This window comes from Bombyx mandarina, chromosome 17, assembly GCF_030267445.1.
Source record: "Bombyx mandarina strain Sakado chromosome 17, ASM3026744v2".
NCBI lineage: Eukaryota > Metazoa > Arthropoda > Insecta > Lepidoptera > Bombycidae > Bombyx > Bombyx mandarina.
Genome location: NC_143223.1, coordinates 4223689 through 4251370, shown reverse-complemented (window position 1 = coordinate 4251370; position 27682 = coordinate 4223689). Strand labels below are relative to the sequence as shown.

The window sequence follows — 27682 nt, the reverse complement described above, 5'->3', positions numbered from 1 at the left end:
ACCCGGCTATGGAATGAGCTCCTCTCCACGGTGTTTCCCGAGCGCTATGACATGTCCTTCTTCAAACGAGGCTTGTGGAGAGTATTAAGCGGCAGGCAGCGGCTTGGCTTTGCCCCCGGCATTGCTGAAGTCCATCGGCGACGGTAACCACTCACCATCAGGTGGCCCGTATGCTCGTCTGCCTAAAAGGGCAATAAAAAAAACAGTACTTTTGTTTGGTCTATCTAAATTTTTATGTTTTTGTAAGTGAGTACGTAAATATAAAGGCTTATGTATAACATGTAGTATATAGGTACAAAAAGGAACTGTTACTGACGAAGACGTCGAAAACAAAGCGAAATAGAGGAGAAAATTAAGGAAATCTGATCCCACCACCACGTGGAATGAATAACTAGGAAGAGAGAGAGAGATGGTATATAGGTACCACAGCCTTGCTTATTTCCGGTTTGAAGAGTGTGTTGCAGCGTCACAAATATAGAGAAAGACGTTTATCACATGTTGCTAAAAAAACTGAAGCATTCGTTGTTTGTGTTCTGATCTAAATATTTATCATCAAACGTCTATCTGGCTAACACACGGCTCACGGGCGTAAGTAACGCTTAAAAACATCGGAGTTAGGATCGATTTTTTTAATTTTCCCTCTCCCCCCTACCTATTATTGGTTGGTAGCCTAAGAGGCTATTCCAGCTACGCCCCGACGGGTAGATGAGCTCACGGGCTCAACCTGTCAGAATTTGTTAACACAAGCCCTAGCAAGTGCAGTGCTTCGCAGAATCTACCACCGGATCTGGATCGATAAGAGACTCCACTAATGAAACTAATCAGCACCTATTGACAGTTAAACTAATCTATAACTCTTAGTACGTGAGGTAGTTGATTTCATAAAACAGTGTCAAACAACCGACCCGGTTTAGCTTGTGACTTATGTAAGACCTCGTCCTTTGTTCTCTTGGCATAAAATTAATAATTACAGATTGCATTGTATTCAAAGTCGTCGACAGCCTCCATCATGCGATGACAACATGTTTTCAAAACGGCGTTCGAAGCACGCACACATGATAAATGAACTTAGTGTTTCTAGTTATCGTAACCAAATTGTACTCTTATTGCTACTATTTTTATCTAAATGCTTCAATACACTGGAAGTAACAAGTTGCAATCGGACTTAAAAGATATTATGCGCACATGGCTTATGTTGCAAGCCAGATTTTGTTTTTTTTAACTTGTTGTTATTTTTTGTGTATCTTTTAGCTTGTCATGTGTATTGTGTGCCTAATAAATAAATAAATAAATAAATACCACAACGTGAATGTCTCTATTCACAGTGACCACTGTACTACACACAGGAATACAGCTTATTGGCAGAAATGGGTAGTTATACAATAGTTCCGTCTATTTTTCCCTACCTATTCACTAGTAGCTTAAGGCGCTATTCCAGCCTCTCGTGGACGGGTAGATGAGCTCACGGACTCAGCCTGAGAGAATTCTCTGACACTAGCCCTAGCAAGAGCCTCGCAGAATCTACGACCGTATCGAAATCGCGATCCACTGAGAAAATCCGTCGACATACTCTGTATTCCGTCTACCTGTGTTTCAATAATACTCCCTACCATCAGTTCCATTCTGTTCTTTCATCGCTTATTTCCATTTTACCGTTCTCGTCGAACCCGTCGCTTGCGACGAAGGGCCCGACGAGTGAATTAACTCAGACACAGCCCACTGAGTTTCTCGCCGGATCTTCTCAGTGGGTCGCGTTTCCGATCCGGTGGTGGATTCTGCGAAGCAGTGCTCTTGCTAGGGTCAGTGTTAGCACCACTCCGGTTTGAGCCCCGTGAGCTCACCTTCATGTTAGGGCGAAGCTGATATAGCCTCTCAAGGCTATCAGCATAGGTAGGAAAAAAAAGTCGTTCTACATTATTTTATTCTACTATCAATAGTTTTCACAGCCCACACGATCTATATAATATTTTAGGTAACTATTTTACACCTTGGGTTTATAAAGCCTTTCCCAAAGTGGGCGATAGCGCCCCTTTGTGGGTGCTGCAGGCCTAAAGGGAGGTGGTAAGAGACCCAGAAAAAAAGGGGGCGTTGTGTAGAGGCTTGGGAGGCGATTTGTAATTTCACCTAGGAGGACTCTTAGACACCGACTGAGCTCTCGCTATAGTGGTTTTTAAGTAAGTGAAAAAATGGTGTGCTAACACTGGCTAGCAACACTCCCGGTTAGAGCCCCGTGAGCTCACCTACACGTCGAGGAAAAGCTGAAATAGCTTCTCAAGGCTATCAGCATAGGTAGGGAAATAATTATCGTTTAAGTGATTAAAAAAGAATAGTAAGAAATATTTTTTCACTTTAATTCCCGACTTCGTTACGAGTCTTTCAAAACCCTTAACTACGAGTATGAATTGTACTCGATTGTGAGGAATCTTGCTTTTGAAACGGTCCGAAAATCTCAAATTATTACCTACTTTCATCTACCTGAACCTGACATGGGTTCTCCGTTTTCCGCAAAACTGCCACGAATATTTACAACTTGATTGTTCCATTGTGTTTCATAGCACAACCGAATACAGTTTTGTAAGTCGTAAAAACACGTTGCATTTAATTGTATGTATAAAGAATAAACGTGCAGAGGATTGACCATGGTGCTGAATTAGCATTCAGTTTGTCTCATCAAAGAAGGCTTCGTGAGGTAATAAACTCATCTCATGTATATATTGTTCTAACAATGTAGATTTGTTAATTGACAATATTGATTGCGTAGGTATTGATCCATCTCAAGAAAGAATTCACAAAGAACAAACTGTGGCGCATTTTTAAACATTGTTGTAGAGGTAAATTTGTTGACGTGCCAGATTGATCACGTATTTCATTTAAAAATTTTTTTTTAAATCTGTTTGCATATAAGTCGACCTGAGTATGTATATGAGTATATCCCCTATAGACCTCGAGACGCTGAGAGGTATTTTGATGATTTTTTTTAGGAAATCTTCAAATTTCCCTAGCGAGTAATCCTATGAAGTTTGATAGGAATCGTATCGAAGTCAAAGCAAAGATAGGCCAGAAAACCGGTTTGGGATTTGATTTGTTTATTTACGAAATATTTTCTGGATTTTTTCTCTCCTACCTATGCTGATTGCCTTGAGAGGCTATTTCAGCTTCTCCTTGACGTGTAGATGAGCTCACGGGTCTCAAACCGGGTGTGTTGCTAACACTGGCCCTAGCAAGAACAGTGCTTCGCAGAATCTACCACCGGATTTTCTAGTTGTTAGCTAAAGCATCGCATATCAAACTGTCTGGTGTATTATCAATCTGTTAGAGCCAACGTATCGTAATTTCTTGTCATCGTCATTACCAATGACCGTTAAATTTTAAACTTCATCACCGTCTTTCTAAGCAAAGCGTCCAAAATACTCGAATCTATTTAGGTCACCTAAAACACTTGCTTAATCTCGATTACCTTAAATCTGAAGATTAACACGTAAATCCACAACAAACGTAGCTGGCTTGATATTAATAAATTACCAACAGGAAGTGTAAACCAGCTACTATGAAGTTTCGAGAAATTACGTTCCGTCCCAAGTACATCGGTGATGTCATGATTGTTTGATTGCTACTTAGATACGGCGAGGAGTAAATTATCCTAGTGCAAAGCTATTCGTTCTAGAATTTACAGGCATAACGTCGGATATCCCCAATCGATATTAAACGTATGCGATTATCGAGTACGAGTATTAATGGCGGTAGGACCTCTTGTGAGTCCGCGCGGGTAGGTACCACCGCCCTACCTGTTCCTGCCGTGAAGCAGTAATGCGTTTCGGTTTGAAGGGTGGGGCAGCCGTTGTAACTATACTGAGATATTAGAACTTATATCTCAAGGTGGGTGGCGCATTTACGTTGTAGATGTCTATGGGCTCCAGTAACCACTTAACACCAGGTGGGCTGTGAGCTCGTCCACCCATCTAAGCAATATTTTTTTTTATCAGATCAGTTGTTCGATATCGAAAACTGTCAAGTATGCGAAACGTCGGCAATAACACAATTAGGATTTTCTTTTTGTGTATGAGAGATTACTGGGGGCTCGGAGGCCTTTTCAGTTTTATCAAGACAGTTGGGCGAGCAAGGGCTCAGTCAGGAGGGGTGGGATTTGCTAACAGCTACCCGAACGCGCGCAAAAGAGACCTAACAACTCAAGAGTAGCTACTTCGCGAATGAATCTACCTACTACCGGATCGGAATCGCGATCCGCTGACAACATCCAGCGAAAAACTCAGTGGGGTGATGTCGGACGGTTGTTTAGGTTAGGCTTTACGATATTAAAAACGTGAGATTCGATCGTATAAGTAGTTTTAAAATCTGTCCACAATTCGCGAAAATCGAAGAAAAAGTATTATATTATTTTAGGATAAAAAAATTATTTAAATATGTAATGTTATTACAATTGTAGTTTAGAGATCGAAGCACTCCAAAAAAAAACTACAAAATGTTCGTGTCACGGACTTATAATACAATAGGTTTCTTTTTTGACAAAACAGATCCAGTTATTTTGTAGCGTTGAGTAATAAATGTTGTTACTATGATAATATGTTTCTTTATTTTTATCTCCACCAGGTCCACCTGGTGTTCATTGATAACCGGAGCCCGTAGACATCTATACAAAAACGAACACACGTAAATAATTAACAACGTAACACTTTTATAATAACATTTTTATTGATAGCTGAGTCCCGCGATGCTACTCGCGGTTATTGTCGTACCGCGGGTGAAGCCGCGGGGCGAAGCTATTCTAAAAAAAGCCTAGCCTAGCCCAAGTTACTCCTTATATCATCAGCTATCTATCAGTGAAAGTTCCGTCAAAATCGGTCCAGCCGTTCCAGAGATTAGCCAGAACAATCAGACAGACAAAATTGTAAAAAATGTTCTTTTGGTGTATGTACCGTATATAAAATATATTCATATGCATGTAGTAAAAAGCGGTTATTTCAATACTACAAACAGACACTCTAATTTTATTTATATGTCTAGATGAATATTTGTATATACCCAAGGAATAGTATGATAATATATATTGTTTTTTTTATACTCGTAGTATGAGTTTCTGTCTTAAGGACTGCAAGAGCTACCAACTTATGAAATTTAAAAATATTATTATAATTAATTTGAACATTATATTTTGATTAAGGCTATTTGACAAATAACATTTAGTTACATTAGAATGAAAAAATCGTCCGTTTTAATTCTTTCGTTCCTTAGGATAATTTACGATCATTCGTGACCAAGAGAATCATTTAACAATATTGTCATTTCTAGTTTTTCTTTCCTTGTTTTTTTGTGACTTTGTTAGTATGTTACGATGTTGATGCGTGCGTTCCAATAACTTATTGTTTCCTGTTTATTGGTAAAGTTTCTATATATGTCGCGGCATTGAATTCTTAGAAGTGTCCTAATGATTTTGGCGTCACTGTTTTTAAATACGGCAAATCTTATAGAAGACCAGACGTGCCCAAAAAACTTGTAGGATTAAAATGAGGATCAAGCGACGTTGGCTATCTCTTGCATTAGCCGGCTCTGGTATGCGTCGCCGGCGAACACGATAAGCGGGTTATTGTGTCGCGTCATCGCTTCGAAATAGTCCCCGAAACTGCTGGGCATACAAACAAACAAACTTTCACATTTATTCCATTAAGTACAGACGAACCGGTCATCGGTGCGAGCGAATGCGACCGTCATCAATATATTCATAGGTTACGTCTAATTAAATGGACGCAAAAGCGAAACTTCAAACTGCATTTCAAATTTCGAATTGCAATTCTCTTTTTGTTTTTAAAATTACTCAAATTATTACAATTTCAACTAGCCGAACGAGGCATGAAAAGAGATTTAATTTTAGAATTAAAAAAATTATCTAATACTACAAAATGGGGTGTATTAAACAAGATGTTCCCGTGGCTGATATTATAAATATTATATAATAAAAAAATAAAAACATACACAGAAAGGAAATGATCACATTGCAAAAGACAAAAGTTTAAAATTTCGCAAACCGCCCCGGGGCCTAGGTCCGTCCATATAAATGGTTTTAATAGTAATAATCTAAAACTACAAAATTGGGTGTATTAAACGAGCTGTTCCCGTAGCTGACATTATAAATATTAAATAATAATAAAATAAAAACATACACAGAAAGGAAATGATCACATTGCGAAAGACAAAAGAACTGATAATTTAAAATTTCGCAAACCGTCCCGGGGCCTAGGTCCGTCCATATAAATGGTTTTGCAAGATCCATCGTACCGTGAAGGAATGCAGTTCGCTAGGATCCTCGGACCTTCATTGTGTTGCCAAATACATGTTATGCTCCATTCACTACATTTCAATTTTACGTTTAGCATTTCGTAAATATAAAACAATTGAATACTACGCTTATTTTAATTCCTTTTCGTAATTTTTCTTCTCTTTTTCCCCCTACCTAAGCTGATGGTCTAGAGAGACCATATCAGCGTCACCGGGCTAGTAGGTAAGCTCACGGGGCTCAAACCTGATGACGTTGCTAACACGAACCCTACCAAGAGCCGTGTTTCGGAGAATCTTCCACCGGATCGGAAACGCTACCCACTAAGAAGATCCGGCGAGAAACTCAGTCAGCTGTGTCTGTGGGTTAATTTACTCGCCGAGCTCTTCGTCGCAAGCGACGGGTTCGACGAGAACGATGACCGAGGTTTTTCTTCATTGTAATATCGTACTTCCAAACGGGACAGTTTATCGATCGATTGCGTGCCTTGTATCAAATGTCGATTATCGACCTTGAATTAATGGTATTGGAAAATCAGAAAAAGTTCAGGGGAAGGCAGATTTTTATGATACCAATGTAAACTATTTTAATAACCTTTTTTTTAACGCTGGGTAACTCGTTTACGGATACCCGGTCGAGGGGGGGCTATTTCAATACCCTACTATAAATCGAAGAACTAACCGATTACTCCGGTAAAAGCCAAAGATTACCACTACTGTTAGACAGTGGTCGATTAAATGAAATTGCGGAAGGCACGTCCAACAGTGTACATAGCATGTAACCATGTAACACAGTAAACCGCAAATGTAGCAATATCCATTTCATATTCAGCGGGCGATCGGTTTTGATACCGTTGCTCGCTCGCTTCGTACCTTGTCAGAAATACTCGGTGGGGGAATGGTATATTGCAATCGAATCGCCTGTGGAAGCAAAACAATTAACTGAAGATTTAATATTAATTTATATTTCTTGTCAAATTTTGAGATTACATTTCAAAATTTACTGTGTCAAGTTAGAAGATTCGTTGTGTTCATACTGTTACTGTAAATTTTGAAAATACAGAGTAACTAAAAACTTTAACTGGTGGTGGGACTCCTTGTGAGTCAGCACGGGTAGATACCACCACCTATTTCTACCGTGAAGCAATAATGCGTTTCGGCTTAAAGGCTGGGGCAGCCGTTGTAACTATAACGAGGCATGCTGCGCCGACCCTAAATCATGTAGGATAAGAGCAAGAAGAAGGAGACACTAATATTGTGCAATATTGCAAACATACAAAGCGTCGAAATTTCTGCAAAATAATAAAAAAACGTTACGGAGGATCGGTCGATGTGGCGAAGCATATGGCCGTTAGTGAAATGAAAAATAGAGAGAATAAAAAAGTAGTGAAGAAGTTATTGAAGAATTTCCTAGAAACTTTATAGATTCTCCCTGCTGCTGCTACTGAAAGTACCAACCAAACAATTTGACTAAATAACCTGAATTTAAATTTACAACATTTTTATTAGTCTCTTTGTTCTAATTTAGGAACCGGTAATTAATCGAAAATGTATTAATTTATATTAAGGCAGTTCTATGTATTTCGAGATTATCATAGGTTGTTATTTGTACAACTATCGTTTGCGCTAATTATTGCACGGTTATTTTAACGAACTTATTACCAACTGGGCTCGTAAATGCAAGGTTGCAAGATCGCGAGTTAACATCTAAGTGCTCGTGTTTGCCGTTTCGTTCTTTTTGCATAATTAGTCCACAAGATAATGAGATTCGTTGTTGGGGATAAAGAGAGATAAAGCAGTGCAGCAAACCGTCCTATGCCTGAAAACACTCACGAAATAAACTCCGTCCGAGCACAAAGTTTTTTGTTTTGTACATTAAGAACAACATAAAAAAATTGGAACGGAACATGTTTCCAATTCTCTCACGTGTTCACTGTATATCTTTGGTCCCATTGCATACGAGTGCTAACGGACCGCGGAGGCATCATGCACTCCGCTTAGCACGACCATCGTGACCGCACACATCAATACCGTTGACTCCAATAGTAATGTCATGTTAATGTCATGGATCTGACAAGTCAATTACACCAGTTTGGCGCCAAACTGTAAATATTTTGAAAATCTATACCATGATATCTCGTGTGTACATAATTGGCCACAAAAATTGTCACATATATACTAGAACCAATTAGATTTTAAACTTTTCATCTATCTACCATCTTCTAACTTCTATAGAATATCTAAATTTTATCTAAAATTATTTTTTACACAACTTCCGTAGTCTTGTCACGCTGACAGCTTAGTCAAAGATATGTCAAAGGTAAATTCTAAAATTCTAGATTTATATTGAATCCTTACTTATCGAATAATTTCAATAATATTTACTAATTTATTAATGATACTGGACCCAGTCTGGTCTTTAAATATATAATGCAAAACCAGTCTTCCAATCATTGCCATTTTAACCAAATTAATCCACAACCCAATTTAAATCGAGATATTGCGAAATTCTAATTTCGTAAACTGCAAACTAGTGAATTATAAAGTCGCGAATTTGTATTCTGGTTGTTATTGTGCCTCGTGGAATCCATTGAGTAATAACAACAACAAGCTCTCAGTTAAGTTGGCTATGCCTCGGAATTTCTGAAAGTGTACGAACTGTAAAGACTTACTTACTGCAGTCTTATATCTCACTCACTCACTTTCATAAGACACATAGATGGCTAATTTAGTAAACAGAAAAACGGGCCCAATAAAAACATTATTTATAAAAAAATTTGAGCAATGTTTTAAATAGGCAAAGACGAAACAGTTACCCGCTGTCTGTCATCTAATTTTCTTTCTTTTAGTGTTGTCAATAAAAAAGTCATATTTTTCGTCTTAAACAGATTTAAAAAAATACCATAAGACAGTATTTGTGAAATTTAAACTTTTTACGTTTTAAGTCATGCCTGGTTTGTCGCTTAGCCTCAAATGACGTCATACGTAATGAATAAATACGTAATAGATACGTACAGCAGAGTTTGGGTAGTAATTTTGAAATATAAGACCTGACTGATTCTCGGTTATCATATCTAATAGTGATTTTTTTTGTGTTTAAGATCAAAAAGTCGAATCACATGTTTGTAGGTGTCCTTTGCTCGAGGTGTGTTTTTAATGGCATCTATTCGTCATACCCTTTATATGTAAGGCTGCCTACATAAATAAAACCCGGGTCACACATGGTCATTTGGCCCCGAAATTAGATTCCCTGTACTATGGAAACCAGAGATGGCATTGCTGCCGAGTCCACCGCCGAGTCAGCCGAAGTTCAAACTGACCTACATATAATTGTTCTTACTGGTGGTAGAACCTGTTGTGAGTCCGCGCGGGTAGGTACCACCACCCTGTCTATTTCGGCCGTGAAGCATTAATGCGTTTCGGTTTGAAGGATGGGGCAGCCGTTGTAACTATACTTAAGACCTTAGAACTTGTATCTCAAGATGGGTGGTGCATTTACGTTGTAGATGTCTATGGGCTCCAGTAACTAGTTAACACCAGGTGGGCTGTGAGCTCGTCCACCCATCTAAGCAATAATAAAAAAGTGTTTAATTAATTTAATAATTACCGTTGTTTGTATATACCTACCATAAGTAATATACGTAAGACACACTTTCTTCGTGCCACATTCAACATAATATTTTTCACTTGCACACCGCGCCTTACCTCGCGGCCATGCTCAGGTCAGAATTAACATTAAATACTTCAATATGCGAGTAGTAAATGAAACCTTTCTAAGCCTCCATTTGTATTGGAAAAGCCGTGAAAGTGAAACAGCCGTAATGAGTACCGACTGACTGAGAAAACACCGGCTCAATGTTTTCTTTCCTGTTTTTTTTCCATTACGATGCAAATATGTTTGCCATATGTTTCGAATACCAAGGATTTTATAATATAGGCAAAAGATTTTGACTTGTAAAAAGGTACCTTATTTTGGGTTCAGTGAGTTATATGCCCTACTTATTTGCTGCTGGTAGTCTAAGGGATTATTCCCAGCTCGCGTGGACGGGTAGGTGAGCTCACGGGTTCAGCCTGAGAGAATTTGCTAACACTAGCCCTAGCAAGAGCAGTGCTTCGCAGAATCTACTACCGGATCGGAACCGCATTCAGTGAGTCGTCTCAGCCTGTCCATTGTCCACTGCTGAACATAGGCCTCTCCAAGTGATCTCCAGTGCGGCCGGTCCGTTGCCACCTGCATCCAACGTGACCCAGCGGTTCTTACCAGGTCGTCGGTCCTTCTCGTAGGTGGCCGTCCCACACTGCGCTTGCCAGTATGTGGTCTCCACTCGAGGATCTTTCCGCCCCATCGGCCGTCCGATCTTCGCGCTATGTGGCCTGCCCACTGCCACTCAGTGCCATTTAGTGAGTGACTAGCGTCAATTAATAGTATACTTTGCGTATAGTAGGTATTTTATACCGGAAGTTGCGAGATGATCATTAAAAATTGATAGCAAAAAAGTTGGATATAATAATGTTACAATGGGAGTAACTGTTTAATGTAAGCGTGAACACGATATCAACCGAAATCTGCGTCTTCTATTGTTCATACGTATTTATATAATTTACTTATATAATTAACGAGAAATTAAACATTTTATGTCATAACGTAGTGATAAAATTTATGCATCTTTCGTAAGAACTTGAGGCTCATAAATTTTCATCAACATTCTTTGATAATATATACCTATATACATACGTGGCCATTGACATGACTCACGGTGTAACATTGACGTCATAGCTATCGAAGAGGAAATTGATATAGTAGATTAATTACATATAACTATATGTATTTATAAATTTAATTTTCATGCCTCCGGCTAAGAAATATGTATTATGCAGAAGGGAACAAAGACAAATTTTAATATCCACCACATGTACATCCTTAGTTAGTTACTAGGATTTGTCCTTTTCCTCAAACATCTTTCCTTGTAATAAGGTAACACTGAATTCAATATCAAAAAGTGTTTTAATTAAACCAGCCTTAAATAATCTTAACTTTATTAAGGATTCGGAAAGCAGCATTACAAGTCTTAAAGATCACGAGATATGCCTAGACACCACACGTGTTATTACTATAACAGTTTAGACAATTTATTCACTAATCTTAATCTTGAGTCAAATATAAAAGTTGAATAGCAATTTCTCTTGCATTGAAATGTCACTGGAGACATTTGACACCACCATCGCTGCGTTCATTGGGAGCTATAATTCATTGAACTATAATAAGCAAAGACAAACACCTGTACGAATAAATAAGAAGGACGGTCACTTTCTCTACCACTCCTTCAGATAGCCACGAAATGCCAACACGACTGGGTCACCCATTTGGCGACGCGCTTATTATATTTGGACGCGACTCAAGCGATGCTCGCGAAGCGATTTGAACAATGAATTTAAATTACACGCGACTCATTAATTTAAAACTCTTTGTATTCGAAATTAGTTTTTTTTTATATTTAAATTTCGTTCTAATTATTAGAATAGGAAGTGTTAATTACGCTGTTTTAATTATAATCGTATACGGGTTTGTATGGAATTTATTTTGTTTCTCGTCATAAAGTAAGACTCTGCTGTTTCAACAAAAGTTGCATAATTAAAATATTTTAATTTCAGTGGCATGCAGCAGAGATATCGAAGGTAATTTTATACCAGTTTCTTGGGAAAAAATAAACTAATAATATTATGGAAGTCGTAAATGAGAAATAGTAAAAGTTGTTCATGGGTTTGATCCGGTTTTGTTGTTATCTAAGATTGAGTCACACGAATCTACATCTAATTATAACGACAGTTAACATTATCTCAACCCATTTCAAATGTTAATCTGCAATAATATTTTCGTTTGTAAAACAATACGTTCTTATATTTAATTACGTTCACTTTACAATTCCGGGTACTGCCTACACACGCCTTTTCACTTCATTTATTCATTATGTATAATATTTTTCAATTAGTTATTTGCATGAAATTAAATCTATCTATATATATAAAAATGAATTGCTGTTCGTTAGTCTCGCTAAAACTCGAGAACGGCTGGACCGATTTGGCTAATTTTGGTCTTAAATTATTGGTAAAAATCCAGGGAAAGTTTAAAAGGTAGATAAATATGAAAAACAAACAATTTTGTTTTTCCTTTGATCTGTCCCACGTCGGACGGATTTCTTTTGTTTGTTTTAAGTTTATTTTATACAAAAGTTTGGGTCTTTTATTTATCGATTGAGGCACTACGAAGTCTGCCGGGTCAGCTAGTAAAAGCATATTAATGTATCCTTTTGTTAATTCTCACTGTTCAAACTGGAACACGCTAATGTGTTTGATACGACTTTGACAATATGACCCGAGTTCGCATAGATCATCCCGTTGCTTAAGAGTTCAATGACAATTTATTTTCGATTTACTGTATAATCGCTCTTAAATTGTACCACGTCACAATACAATGTTTATGAATTATGTTTTTCGGTATGATTTCTCGCATGTCACAACACTACGCCGAACAATACGTCAATGCATTCCTTACTATTTATAATAATAATGCTTATTGAATATTCATACGTTCATACTAAAATGAGTTACAATGAGAGACTCGATAACTATTGGTAGAAATCTCGTTGACCTTGCAAAACGTTACACGAATAACTTTGAGGCAAAAATTTGCCTTGTTTTAGGTTTTGTTATTTTGTTGATGAATAATCTAATAATATTATTATTATCACTAAAATCTCATCTCTATTACAGAATTAGCCGTCTTAATTTCTTATGTTGTACTTAATTAGTCTTTGGCTAGATTTAGATTACTTTAGATGATATGGATAGAGCTAGAGGTACCTACTTATTATATCGAGAGCCACATTTATAATTTGGAAAAAATATCATAACTAAAATTTATCTTCAGCTACTTAAATGGAGTAATTGAAGTTCAATTAAAAAGATCGAACTGTTATTGTTAATCTATATATACCTATAAAAATGAATTGCTGTTCGTTAGTCTCGCTAAAACTCGAAAACGGCTGGGCCGATTTGGCTGATTTGGGTCTTGAATTATTCGTGGAAGTCCAGAGAAGGTTTAAAAGGTTTAGATAAATATGAAAATGCTCGAAATTAAATAAAAATAACAATTTTGTTTTCCCTTTGATGTGTCGGACGGATTCCTTTTGTTTGTTTTAAGTTTATTTTATACAAAAGTTTAGGTCTTTTATTTATCGATTGAGGCACTACGAAGTCTGCCGGGTCAGCTAGTACTAAATAAAACGCATATTTAATTGAATATGCAATTTCGAAAAGGGCACATCTCTGAAAATGTAAAATGTTCAGGAAATGAAAAAAAACTGCTTACTTTCTAAAGCAGTGTAAAATTTTAAATATTTTTGAGATATATTTTAGTGCTAATTAGCAATTGAAAATTACTGGAATTATTATAAAATGGGTGTAGGTAAGCCTCAAAACTACATGTATATGAAAAAACGTATTTGACAAAATATGCGACATGTGCCCTTTTCGAAATTGCATATTATATTCAATTACAAAGATAAATGTCGTCTATGAAGCGAAATGTCGCTTAATAGAATTTCATCCTTCGAAATGAGCTGAGGTATTGAGAGATGTAACTTTATTTAATTTGTATGTATTGTACGAAAGTAATTTTTTATCTTAATCTGGTACTGAACATTTTTTTGTTACTTTTCTCTGGACTTTGATACATGTATATAATATAAGAAAGGCATAATAATACAGTTCAGTTCAAAATTGTCTCACGCGACTCGCTTGAATTTTCGCGCTAATTCTCATGTGATCAAAACTTCTATGCAACGAATTGAAATCAAATGTTGCGAAACTGAATTCTTGGTGACTGACAAACTTCTATCTATCTCTGTTAACAGTGTATTACGAATTTAGAATGAAAGAGACAAAAACAGTGAGTAAATGAATGGATCATGTGTGCAAGTAACAATGGCGCAAGTTTTTTTTGTGGACTTACATATTTCTTATGTAAAAATCTGATATAAAGTAGGTTTTTGGAATACGAATACAGATTGATTTTTGCAATACTATGCAGATATGTAATCTGAGTGTACAATACAAAATGTTTTAAAAGCCTGCGTTATTGTTTACAAAGAGCATATTTTGTAAACAAAGAAATAAAATTTATCATGACAATACTGCCAAACACCTTATACATATCTTAGTCTTTATCTAATATATAAAATTCTCGTGTCACAATGTTCGTTCCCATACTCCTCCGAAGCCGCTTGACCGATTCTCATGAAATTTTTTATGCATATTCAGTAAGCCTGAGAATCGACTACTATCTATTTTTCATACCCCTAAGTGATTAGGGTTGTCCACTCCTAACATTTTTTTTTTATTTGGACTTTTTTTTTTGTTATAATCAGGTATTATGTGGTTGAATGAGGTTTTGTTATTTTTATTATATATTCCCTCATCGTTCACAGCACTACATACCTCTTTCACTCATTTACCACATCCTTACACACTTACAATAAGTTACTTTTTTTTTCTACACTAGAAATTCCCTAGAAATCTTATATATGGCAAAACAATGTTTGCCGGGTAAGCTAGTTTTTTATAAAATTAAGCATTCCGCAAATTGTATTTTTTTATTTTTTTATTACTTAGATAGATAAGTTTGGGAGCCCCTGGCCTAAACTCATAAGTTTACCTACAATTTTATGTGCTTTTAAATAATTCGTTCATACAATATTCTTTATTACTGGTGGTAGGAAATCTTGTGCGTCCGCGCGGGTAGGTACCACCACCCTGCCTATTTCTGCCGTTAAGCGGTAATGCGTTTCGGTTTGAAGGGTGGGGCAGCCGTTGTAACTATACTGAGACCTTAGAACTTATATCTCAAGGTGAGTGGCGCATTTACCTGGTAGATGTCTATGGGCTCCAGTAACCACTAAACACCAGGTGGGCTGTGAGCTCGTCCACCCATCTAAGCAATAAAAAAATAAATCATATTTTGCATCTGAATAGCTGATTGCAGTCTAGGTATTAGACATAGTTTTCTCCTCGTATGAACGCGCCAAGGTCATTGTCCGACTTACATTTGATTAAGAGCGACGCTTAGAAGGATGTTAAAACCCGTATAGAATTCATTTTGCCAAAGGACAACCGCTGATTCACGCTTTTGGTATTAAATGTGATTCTTCGAATAAATTTTGCTCACGAAAAGTAATATCATTGCTAAATTTGGAAAATTTACGACAGAATATTAAAAATTCTTTAAAAATTTTACGAATTTTCGTATCGAGTTTGGTTTTTTTCTTTTTTTCCTATTGTTAGTGAATTATTTCTAAATTTATAAATACAGTTTATTATAATTAGTTTAAAAACAGTTCACATGATAATACTACTGACGAAGCGTGTTGCGGATAATAACATGTACTTTTAGGTTATTTAGGAATATTATGTTCTTTTTTTTAATAATAAATTATAATAGTACATAGTCATTACATAATATGTTCTTTCTGCTTAGTTAAAATTACTGTTTAATCTAGCGTTTTTTATTGCCACTATATTGTTTCCTACGTTGTAATAATTGGGCACGACATAGATTATACACTTAATAGGGCACGATGTTCAAATGTCGACGAATAACACCTTTGTCGTTTGCAATCACCCAAAAACTGAGGAGTCTTTAAAACGTCAGAAATAATTTAATGACAATAAAAAATGCGAAATTAAATCGTAAAAGTAGTTTTCATTATTGTCTTTTTTTTTTTTTTTATTGCTTAGTTGGGTGGACGAGCTCACAGCCCACCTGGTGTTAAGTGGTTACTGGAGCCCATAGACATCCACAACGTAAATGCGCCACCCACCTTGAGATACAAGTTCTAAGGTCTCAAGTATAGTTACAACGGCTGCCCCACCCTTCAAACCGAAACGCATTACTGCTTCACGGCAGAAATAGGCAGGGTGGTGGTACCCACCCGCGCGGACTCACAAGAGGTCCTACCACCAGTAATTACGCAAATTATAATTTTGCGGGTTTCATTTTTATTACACGATGTTATTCCTTCACCGTGGAAGACAATCGTGAACATTTGTTGAGTACGTATTTCATTAGAAAAATTGGTACCCGCCTGCGGGATTCGAACACCGGTGCATCGCTTCAACACGAATACACCGGACGTCTTATCCGTTAGGCTACGACGACTACAAACTTCAATGATGGATTTTGTATTATTAATATGAAGGATGAATTCACGTCTCAACTGATATTAAGTGGTTACCGGAGTCCATAGAAGTGAACAATGTAAATGCCTTGAGAATCCTTGAGACGTGAATTCTAAGTTACCGTTTTTACACTACAACGGCTCTACCGTCTTTCAAACTGAAGTAGGCAAGGTGGTGGTTGGTACCTACGCTTGTGGACTCACAAGATGCTCTGCCATGATTAAAAATTCTTAATCAACACCAATCTTTTTGATTCCAGTTGAAATCTACCTGTCACCGGTGGAGACTCACTGCAGTAATGTAGACTACTTCATTCCCGACGAGAACAACGAAACCAAAGGCCTCTCAGACGATGCAATGAACAGGTGATTATAATTACACAATTGATATGAATTATGCAGTTGATTGATCGTACTGTCGTTATCTTAATTTAGCGTAAGTGAACTTGTTTAACGCATGTCCAAGCACATATCCCATTTAGATTAAAACCAATAAAGTTTTATCTTTTATTGCATAGTTGGATGGACGAGCTCGCAGCCCACCTGGTGTTAAGTGGTTACTAGAGCATATAGACATCTACAACGTAAATGCCGTCACCCACCTTGATTTATGACTTCATAAGGTCTCAGTATAGTTATTACGGCTGTCCCGCCCTTCAAACCGAAACGCATTACTGCTTCACGGCAGAAATAGGCAGGGCGGTGGTACCTACCCGTACGGACTCACAAGAGGTCCTACCACCAGTAATTACGAAAATTATAATTTTGCGGGTTTGATTGTTATAACACGATGTTATTCCTTCATCGTGGCAGTCAATCGTGAACATTTGTTGAGTACGTATTTCATTAGAAAAAATGGTACCCGCCTGGGATTCGAACACCGGTGTATCGCTCAACACGAATGCACCAGACGTCTTATCCTTTAGGCCACGATGACTTTAAACCTTACTTACACTGGTTTCATTGGCACATATTTGTCTAAGATTAAGGGCGACGTAATTTATTTCAAAGCAATTCTAAATCACACTGACCGCGACAGCTTAGAACTAGAGGCGAGGCCTTGCGTCCCATTGCAAGTGGGTCGCCGGCCAACAGTTCCGAATATAATAAACTATTGTTTGACACGGATCATTCGTTTAAATTGATTCACTCGTCTCTTCCTTTCGACGGTTATAAACTGTTTTATAGGTTTGGTTTTGATTGAATTATAGTGAAGTAATGTCCGTTAATATCATGTTGTCCATTGTATATTTTCTTATCTTTACTATCAGGTTAATGCTCTGTTTTTTTTATTTTTTATTGCTTAGATTGGTGGACGAACTCACAGCTCACCTGGTGTTAAGTGGTTAATGGAGCCCATAGACATCTACGACGTAAATGCGCCACCCACTTTCAGATATAAGTTCTAAGGTCTCAAGTATAGTTACAACGGCTGTCCCGCCCTTCAAACCGAAACGCATTACTGCTTCACGGTAGAAATATGTAGGGTGGTGGTGCCTAGCCGCGCGGACTCACAAGAGGTCCTACCAATAGTAAAAAGCTGTGTAAGCTTATTCTAACACGAGATCTTTTCAATGCGCAAGACTAGTCTTTGCTCCCTTTTTATTGACATTACCACATCGTCAATTGCAGTTTATTGTAAAACATAATAATATTCCTCGTATATATTTCTTCAACCGCTCAACCTTTCTGCTTGGTTATCCAAAAACCAATCAATTCAGATCGATAATATTCCATTCTCTTTAAAGTTTCGAGTTTACTATTTGTTTTGCCCTTGAATGTGGCTATTTCTCGTATATGTTTCAGTTACTTCTCGCTCGTAAAATGGTTTGTTTTATCTTGTATACGAGGGCGGCACTGAAAATTTCGGGAATTAACGAAGTGACACAACATTACTATTTAAAAATGTATTTATTGCTTTTCGAAGTATTCTCCGCGAAATTTGACACATTTTTCCATACGATGGAACCAATCATTGAAGCAACCATTCCATTCGGAAGTTGGGGTCTCCAAAATGGCCGTTTTGTAGGCGTCCACAGCTTCTTCAGGTGATGAAAATCTCTGTCCACGCAATTTATTCTTTATTTTAGGGAAAGTATAGAAATCATTAGGGCTTAGGTCGGGGCTGTACGGCGGATGGTCTAATAATTCTATCTATGTTTTCTTGCTCTAAAAACTCTTTTGTTCTGTGCGCGGTGTGAGAACTCGCATTGTCGTGATGGAGGATGATGCGGCGGTTGCAGTTCTCTTTACGGAGTTCAGAAACGACCTGTGGCAAACAAATGCTAGCATACCATTCTGCATTAACCGTTCTTTGTCCCTCAAGAGGAATAGTCGTAACATGGCCGGTTTTAGAGACAAACGTGGCCACCATTTTTTTGCAACACTCCGTGAACTAACAATTTTTGTTGGCTTTAACTCATTTTCGAACACCCAAACTCGTGACTGGTTTTTTGTTTCGGGTTCGTACGCGTATATCCAGGATTCGTCACCTGATACAATGTTGTATACAGCATTTGAGGATCCTGCGTGGAATCTTTCGAGAGTTCTGACGCACCAAGTAACGCGAGCCGCTTTTTGCTCTCCACAGAGCGAATGCGGTATCCATCGGGAAAACAACTTTTTTACACCTAATTGTTCATGCAAGATTATTTGTATTTGACTCATGCCAATGTCTAAAGTTGCCTGAATTTCGCGGTATGTCACATGTCGATCTTCCTCAATCAGCTTACGCACAGCATCAACGTTTTCTTGGGTGACTGCAGTTTTTGGACGACCTTGACGGGGATCATCACTGAGCTTGACACGTCCACGTTGAAACTCAGCAAACCAGCGATAAATTGTGGTTTTGGATGGGGCTTCATCACCAAATGCAGAAATCATCCGGTCAACACATTGTTTTTGTGTTAAACCACTTCGAAAGTCATAATAAATCATAGCTCTTGAATTTTCTCGAGTCAATTCCATTTTCTCAACGACTAAACAAGTTTGACAAAACCTCGTGACAAGACCGAGAATCTTTTTTTAAATAAATAAATGGTATTCGATTTTTAAAACCAAGGAGTTTTCAATTAAAAAGATTTTAATATGACAGGAACAGTGGAAATATTCCATTCCCGATACTTTTAGTGCAGCCTAGTATCTATGAAAATTTCCATTCTAACATCTTATAGACGTAAAACTACAGGAGGAATAGAAATGAAGTAACAAACAACAAAACTAAACATGATTTTGTTGTATCACTCAATTAACTATTTCTCAATCAATATATTTTCAATGTAAGACTTAGTCTAACCATTAATAGTGACCTACTGGTCCTTAAAGATAATGAAATAAAATTAATAAAAACCGTTTAAATAACGCACAGCGAATTGTTTAATGTTTATTGTAACACAAACGTAAAGGCTATTGTGCAACCTCCGAACAGAACCTTCATGAACGAATTATTTCATATTATTTCGTCAAAATAAATGGTCATAAACGTATGGTAGTTACAACACGCGTGCAACATTAAAGATGAATTAAAATGCAATAACAACCAACAGAGTTATTGTATACTAGCGACCGCTCTCGCTTCGCTTCGGAAACATTAAATTTTATTATTGATAGTTGAGTCCCGCGATGCTACCCGCGGTTATTGTCGTACCGCGAGTGAGGCCGCGGGGCGAAGCTAGTCTAAAAAAGTAGCTTAAGTTACTCCTTATATCATCAGCTACCTGTCAGTGAAAGTCCCGTCAAAATCGGTCCAGCCGTTCTAAAGATTAGCCGGAACAAACAGACAGACAAAAATTAAAAAAAAAAATATTTTGGTTTATGTTACATATATATTCATATGCATGTAGTAAAAGGCGGTTATTTCAATATTACAAACAGACACTCCAAATTTTATTTATATGTATAGAGTAGCGGCCCGCTCCGGCTCCGCTCGGGTCTTTAACAAAAATTTCAACGCTATTTGACGTTGTTTTATTTTTTCAAATAAAAGAACACTTATTGCGGCATAACTATAATAGTTAGACATATGCTGTCGCGACATTTTTTGTAAATAACAATGTGTTCTACAAAGTCGTAGTACATTATTTTATTCTATCATAAATAGTTTTCGCAGCGCACGCGATGTAAAGAATATTTTAGGTAATTTTTCACACCTTTGGTTACATTATTGGAGTTTTAGTAAGGATCCCTAATTTTTTTCAAAAAAGATTATAGCCTATGTCATTCGGGAATAGTGTAGCATTCAAACAGTGAAAGAATTTTTAAAATCGGTTCAGTAGTTTCGGAGCCTATTCAATACAAACAAACAAACAAATCTTTCCTCTTTATAATATTAAGTATAGATAGTATAGATATATTTTTTTCTCTGAAGTTTAACTATGAAGTTTAATTCTTTGAAATCTGATTTATGGAATTTTCCGAATACAAAAACCAAACACGGATTTCGCATTTAAAATGGCAGTCGATATCTTTATTTAACTATATTTGTTCTGTATGCAATCAAACGTAGTTAAAATCAGTTAAATTGTCTCGTGTTAAGCGAAGACTTATGCTGACGGTAGCTACTTTATATAAGCTTCGCAAATTGATCTTCCAAATCACCACCATCATTCAAAAGATGTTTAAATCAATCTTAAAAACTTTATCGCAAAAATGCTGATATGAACATAATTATTAAACTGAGGGATGCCAGACGGACATAAATCTGTAATTTAGTTAAAGTGTGTTGCCAACAATAAACTAATAAATATAGTGCATAAATTGTTTAATTTAGAAATACACTAGATGGTGACCGAGCTTTACTCGTTTTTTTTTTGATAACGCCCTCTTGTTGTGTCTTTAAAGCTGTTAGTTGCCCTCAATTAAGAAAAATAGTATTATTATTCGCCAATAGATGTCGGGAAGAGTTGATTATTGGAAACACGAATAAAACATTTTCTGAAAATAAATCATAGCTAGATCGATTTATCGCCCCCGAAAACCACTATATACTAAATTTTATGAAAATCGTTGGAGCCGTTTCCGAGATTCAGATTATATATATATATATATTAATATACAAGAATTGTTCGTTTATAGGTATAAGATAGACATGGATATTATGCTGTAATTGATTATAAAATGGGATATGTGACTTTGTTTCGATTCTCCTCAGTTATTGTACAATTGAGGCTTCTATTGAAACATCAGAGTGAATTTTAGTAATCAGTTAATACTCGATGGACCATGAGCTCATCCTACCAATCAAGTGCAAGGCTTATAAAATATTAAAATACCTAGTAACCAAATAACTAAGTTGTATTAGTCATATGTGAGCATTCACTACAGTATAATTTTTCTGAACCGAAGTATTAAATTAGTATTATATAAGTATTAAAGAGAGTATTAAACGGTAGACAGCGGCTTGGCTCTGTCCCTGGCATTGCTGACGTCCATGAGCGACGGTAACCACTCACCATCAGGTGGGCCGTATGCTCGTCTGCCTATACGGCAATAAAAAAAAATTGTATTTCGGAACATAGACATATAGACTTAGATATAGATATATAGATCTTAGGGCAGTATCGTTAAAGCAACATTCGCACATGTATCTATCACTGGTCAGTTGCTATATCGAGGAGTATTATTGTCGCTTAAGCCTATTTGGCTTAAGCGACATTTCGCTTGATATGCGACATTTATCTTTGTAATTAAAGGTGCGTTTTATTTGATATTAGCAACAAGTGTTCTAAATTTTTAATTGAATTTCAATTAAGTTTACCGCATTCGAATAGTTGAGGAAGTATTTCTGTTATAATTTTTTTTTCTCCCAAATTTTAAACTTTAAATGTCTCTCGAGTGATGTACCAAAAATGTTGCGTATACCAAATAGTATTTCACAACTCGATATATTCATGAATGATCCAAAATGTTTGTCTACTTATTTTTTTACTTTTTATTTCCTTTGTAGGCAGACGAGCGTACGGCCCACCTGACGGTGAGTGGTTACCGTCGCCCATGGACTTCAGCAATGCCAGGGGCAGAGCTAAACCGCTGCTTACCTAACCTGCCTTCGTTGGGTCTTCGTGTCCCCTTGCGGAGGCACGGGTCGGGCCTCGGGGCAATCCCCTCTGCCCACGCTTGGACGACCTGCCTGACGAGGCAGAGGTGATGATTTTGCCTGTTGGCCGTTTTCATAATAATATGGTGACGTAATGATGTAGGTGAAGCGATGATTACAATGAGGTGATGCTGTTTAAGTAATTGATACGTAGCGAGTTTGTTTAATGAGAATGACGATGGTGATCTGTAACGTTCCGATCAATCAATTATTCTGGCGGCTCTATCTCCATGATGTAAGGGAGGGATGGTCCCCCCTCAGATCCTTTCTTCCTTCAAACCTGCCTACCACAAACTGTTCAATCTATAAACTGTTTCCAGGCTACACATGGCTCGGTCAACGGTGGCGTTGTTCATTGTGGCGTTCTTGACGTTGTTCATTGCTTTCTGGACGGGCGTCGTCGGCTGCTGGAAGCGCAGTCCCGGCAACATCACCGCAACCGCTATACTGATGCTCGTCACATGTAAGTCCGAACTTTATCAACACTTAATAAACCCTTACTTAATCCCTCTTAATACGTGAATAAGAAACTTTGTACCCCTTTTTAAGAAAATTGCGCCGACGGAGGAGTATGAAATTTCTCACACTTATAGAGAATATAGAGGAGTGAGGAATGCTATTTTTAAAAAAAAATTACGCATTAAAAACATATTAGATCATTAAAAAAATCATTTTTTATTTTTTTTTGCATGGATGTGTGGACGAGCTCACAGCCCACCTTGTGTTAAGTGGTTACTGGAGCCCATAGACATCTACAACGTAAATGCGCCATACACCTTGAGATACAAGTTCTAATGTCTCAGTATAGTTATTACGGCTGCCCCACCCTTCAAACCGAAACGCATTACTGCTTCACGGCAGAAATAGGCGGGGTGGTGGTACCTACCGCTGTTCTAACTGCATACAAATTTGAGCTAACTTTAACGCTATCGAAAATTTCAAAAAACTCGCACTAAGCACACTGGTACTTTTTCAATGGATACGCAGCTTTGATGTACTCGAAAATTGGACGTAACTGTACCTACGTGTTCGTTCCAGGTCTGCTGTCGGCGGGCGCTATGGCACTATGGCACGGGGTTGAGTTTTATGAAAAGGAGAAGGTTGTAGGAGAGGAGTTCTATCAACAATGGCCCAACGTGAGTCATTAGAACATAATATTTAAACCTGAATATTTTTTCGTTGAATTTGAAAAGCATATTGTTAAGAGATTAAATTTTAATCGAGGAGTATAAAGCAAATAGTTTTAAACGAGTTCCGCGGCAGGTACTAAAAGACAACTCATCGATATGGTACGACTGGTCGTACATCCTCGCCTGGTTGTCTGTGGGCGTCTCCTTCTCCAGCTCCATAGTATTCTTCTCTGCCGCCATTTGTCTCTGCAAAGAAAAGCGCCGGGAACAGCAGAATAATGTGCAGTACATTATGCCAGGTTAGAGACCGGCTCGGCCGCCATTTTGTGGGTTCGGCCATCTTGTGCAACGGTTAACGCTTGGCGGTTAAGGAAGATCTGGCAACGAAACTTTTGTATATTTTACTTCGAACGATCATAACTTAGTTATAAGCGAAAGCTACGTAAGTATCATCATACTAACAAAATGCTTTTTCTCTTTCTTTCCATGTTCGGAATGGCAACTGCGGACTCGCGACCGGTCTAAATTTATTAAAAAAATATAATTTCTCTAAAATATCTGGTTTACGCCAAACGCAATACTAACATGCTTACATACATTAACATGGTGCTGTACGTTTTACCCATTGAATTCTATCCAATTTCAACTATCGTTAATTTTATATTTCCCATGGTTCTCCGTTTTTTTTAAACTCACCCACACATCTCACACGAAACTACGAATGTATTTTTTTATAAAAAAAAAATCCGTGTTGCCATAATTACCGTATTATTCGTACGCAATCAACACCCGCACGATGAACACTCACGTACACAATTCGAAAATCGATATTCGTTGTCGGATATTGGTATAAACCAGATATTACGTGACAACTCTCGCGTTTGGTACGATTGGTCGTATATGGTGGCGTGGTGCGGCGTCGGGCTGTCACTGCTGTCGGCCATCTTGTTCTCGTCGGCGGCCATTTGCTTACGCGGCGAGCGAGAGCGGGAGGAAGCGCTTAATATGCAGTACCTCATGCCGGGTAATCCGCTTATCATAACTTCCTTTATTACGAAACATCATTAAACAAAAACTAAATCATTTATATATTTTAGGCTGCGTATTAATTTTTTTAGTTTGTGCATTTTAAACGATAAAGTTAACTTAAATCTAAATTGATTGTTTAACATTTATTGAAACATTTTACCTGATTAAGTACCTACACAGTGACCATTGTTCGGAAAATGTTAGCGATGATGTCATGAATTTAAAAACAATAATCGTTCAATCCAAATGAGACACAATCAATACTTTTGTAAATACATTTCTCAATCGTTGGCACGGCATGCTTGTGACGTTGGGGGATTGGTTCTGATTTATAATAGAATATTTTATAATACTTATATATAAATTTGTTATTAGTTTGAGAAACTATATGTATCGTTCTCATTAATTTAGAGATATAAAATTTACATAATTCAGAATAAGCTAGCAACATTCCATTTCAACAAAAGTATTAATATCGAATTTGTGTTTCCAGTATACCCACAAAAGCAGCAGTACGCTTACGCCGGATACCCGCCGCCCGCGGCGTACCCCGGGCCCTACTACCACGGCTCGCAGTACGGGCCCTACAACTACTGAGCACGCGACCAGATCCCGGACCTGGTGGCGCCGCACTGCGCCCCCGCCCCGCAGGCCCCGGCCCGCAACCCCTCGCCCCGCGCCCGTACAACCTCCTCCCACTCCTCACTCGACACATTCAACTCCCACCGGAAAATCAAACGACCCAAGCTGATCGGCGACAAGAAAGTCTACCGCCCAGTCAGAAGGCACACCCTGTCCCGTATAGACGAGACGCCTCCCCAAACTTTGGCCCGACCTCGGTCCAAGAGTCTACAGCACTCTGCGGACGATTTCTCGTCGACGCGTCCGATGCTCCGGTCTCGCTCCAACGTGTCAGCGGACACGAGCAGGAGCGTGCCCGTCTGCAACCAAAGTCACGAGATTGGTAACCAGCTGGAGAGCAACAGCCCCCAGTACGCAGAGCCTAAAGACTCTGACTCGTCTTCGTACGAGCGGCCGGCTTCGATGACGGACCTGCCCATCATGGTACCCATCGACCAAGTGACCGGCGCCTACGTCCCCTACCCCCAGTACTCGTACTATCACGACGAGGGTTGTAAGCTCAACCGTTTGAAAAGGAACAACAAGAAATCTAAAAAGTCCCCGAAAAACAATGTTTACCTTGCATTCATGTACTGAGCGCGCGGGAGCCGTAACGAAGTGACGGTGAAGAGTTTCGATTCAAGGCCGTTGCAGTGTAAGACGCCACAGCTATGTGACTCTATTTAAAAGTTGACATTCTCAACTGTCAATGTCATTTAAACTTTTACGTACCTACACTATCTGATTAATGCAAACGAAACAGGTCCGATTCTGGTTGCGAAACTGACGCACGTTAATGGCACGTATTATATGGGCCGAGCTATGTATCATCAGTATCTTAATGTTGAAAGTAGTTTATGGAATATCGATAAAGTTAAGAATATCGATAATATTAATCGATAAAGTTGAAGGGAATCGTCGCTCGGCCCCTACCTTGAGCACGGCTTACGAAACTCCGACACCGCTGGTCCCTTCGGAGCGTGATGCTTCCGACGAACAAAGCCTTTGTCTCACGAATTATAGTTGTAATTAGTGATCATATTCCAACAAGGAGCATATTAGAAGCGAACGTGAAGTGGTCTACGTTATGCCGAACAGAAACAGCGATTCAAATTTAACCACGATGCGGTAATAATTTTAATAAAAATAATAATCGTTGGTTTTTTTTGTTCACATTTGACATAACACCGACCACAACAGGAGTTATAAATATATATTCACTCCGCCATAATATATCGCAATAAAACAAAACGTTTAGTTAGAATAATTATTAAGATTTTTTTTATTAGTGCGTACATTAATTACCTACACAAAAGAATTGTCTCAAAATCCACAAAACAAAATATCGTTGTAGTGCCTTTGACAAAAAAAATGCTCATCTATATTTATTTATATAAGCATCATGAACTTATTGTAATTTATAGGTTTCATAGTTCAATATATTGAAATTATTTTAATCAGTATACATATTTATATAATGCTCTTGTAATTGCTCAGATATTCATATAAGTACCTTCTTCGTAGCATAATAATGATGATAATACCATCCCAAATAAATTTAAGTTCTTATATATTGTCGTATTAAAATAACGGTTTATATTGTAGAATGTATATATAAACTGGTGGCTTCCATTTTGTAAAAAAAAAAACAATAAACAGTTTTTTTTTTCGAATTTAAATTTTTAAACTAAGGGTTTATTAATCGTTCTTATCGTATCGTTCGAGTCAATCTAAACAGAACCAATTAGTTAAGAGTTCGCGAATCTATTGTAAATTTATCGATATAAGTATATTTAACGAAAACGACTAGAGATTGTTTACAAGTATTTTTCATCACTATTGTATTTAAATTTTACAAATAAAAATTACAAAAATGAAATGTATTGGTTTTTTTTTCACACAATAATATCTGCAATGATGTCATTTGTTCTGTAAGTAGGCAGAATGGTAGACTGACTGACTGGCATTACGTTCACACGGTACCAGATAGTGATCAGAAGTTTTTTTCCTACCTATTCTAGAGACCTCGAGAGGTCATACTAGATCTACCTACCTAATGAGTAGGAATAGTATTGCTCAACTCAGAAAGTAGCTGGGATAGCCCCTTAGGCCCGTGGTCGGCAACCCGCGGCTCTTTGGCTTCTCAGCGCAGACCCAAAATATTACTTATTGTCTTGCCTTGTAAGAGAGCCAAGTAAACATTTTTGCAAGACAAGGCTATAAATACATTTAAGTTAAAAAAATCACTCTCTTTGAATAAATTTCAATTGTGTGTTATCTATATTTGG

The 27682-nt window shown here is 37.6% G+C and overlaps 3 protein-coding genes across 5 annotated transcripts in view; 2 read left to right on the top strand and 1 right to left on the bottom strand.

The window, feature by feature from the left end:
• LOC114253306 (transmembrane protein 178B) overlaps nucleotides 1-27273 on the top strand; it is a 59625-nt gene extending 32352 nt beyond the window's left edge. Inside the window, exons 3-7 of one of the 2 annotated variants that reach the window (XM_028188138.2) lie at nucleotides 16781-16886; nucleotides 22935-23077; nucleotides 23653-23750; nucleotides 24603-24768; nucleotides 25267-27273. In XM_028188138.2, coding sequence (XP_028043939.1) covers nucleotides 16781-16886; nucleotides 22935-23077; nucleotides 23653-23750; nucleotides 24603-24768; nucleotides 25267-25370 — 617 coding nt within the window. In that variant the 3' untranslated portion in view covers nucleotides 25371-27273. Of the gene's footprint in view, nucleotides 1-16780; nucleotides 16887-22934; nucleotides 23078-23652; nucleotides 23751-23877; nucleotides 24044-24602; nucleotides 24769-25266 lie in introns of both variants that reach the window. The other variant, XM_028188139.2, reaches the window with a different exon arrangement.
• Nucleotides 1-27682, bottom strand: part of LOC114253338 (nudC domain-containing protein 3) — a 386657-nt gene that overhangs the window by 36209 nt on the left and 322766 nt on the right. The window lies entirely within an intron of this gene.
• LOC149501100 (uncharacterized) lies at nucleotides 25662-27273 on the top strand. Its single transcript, XM_089734230.1, has one exon. It carries the CDS (start codon nucleotides 25662-25664, stop codon nucleotides 25989-25991), a length of 330 nt encoding a protein of 109 aa, XP_089590356.1. The 3' UTR covers nucleotides 25992-27273.

Coding starts and splice junctions, on each gene's coding strand:
- LOC149501100 (XM_089734230.1), top strand. CDS start 25,662: ATGCTCCGGTCTCGCTCCAACGTGTCAGCGGACACGAGCAGGAGCGTG.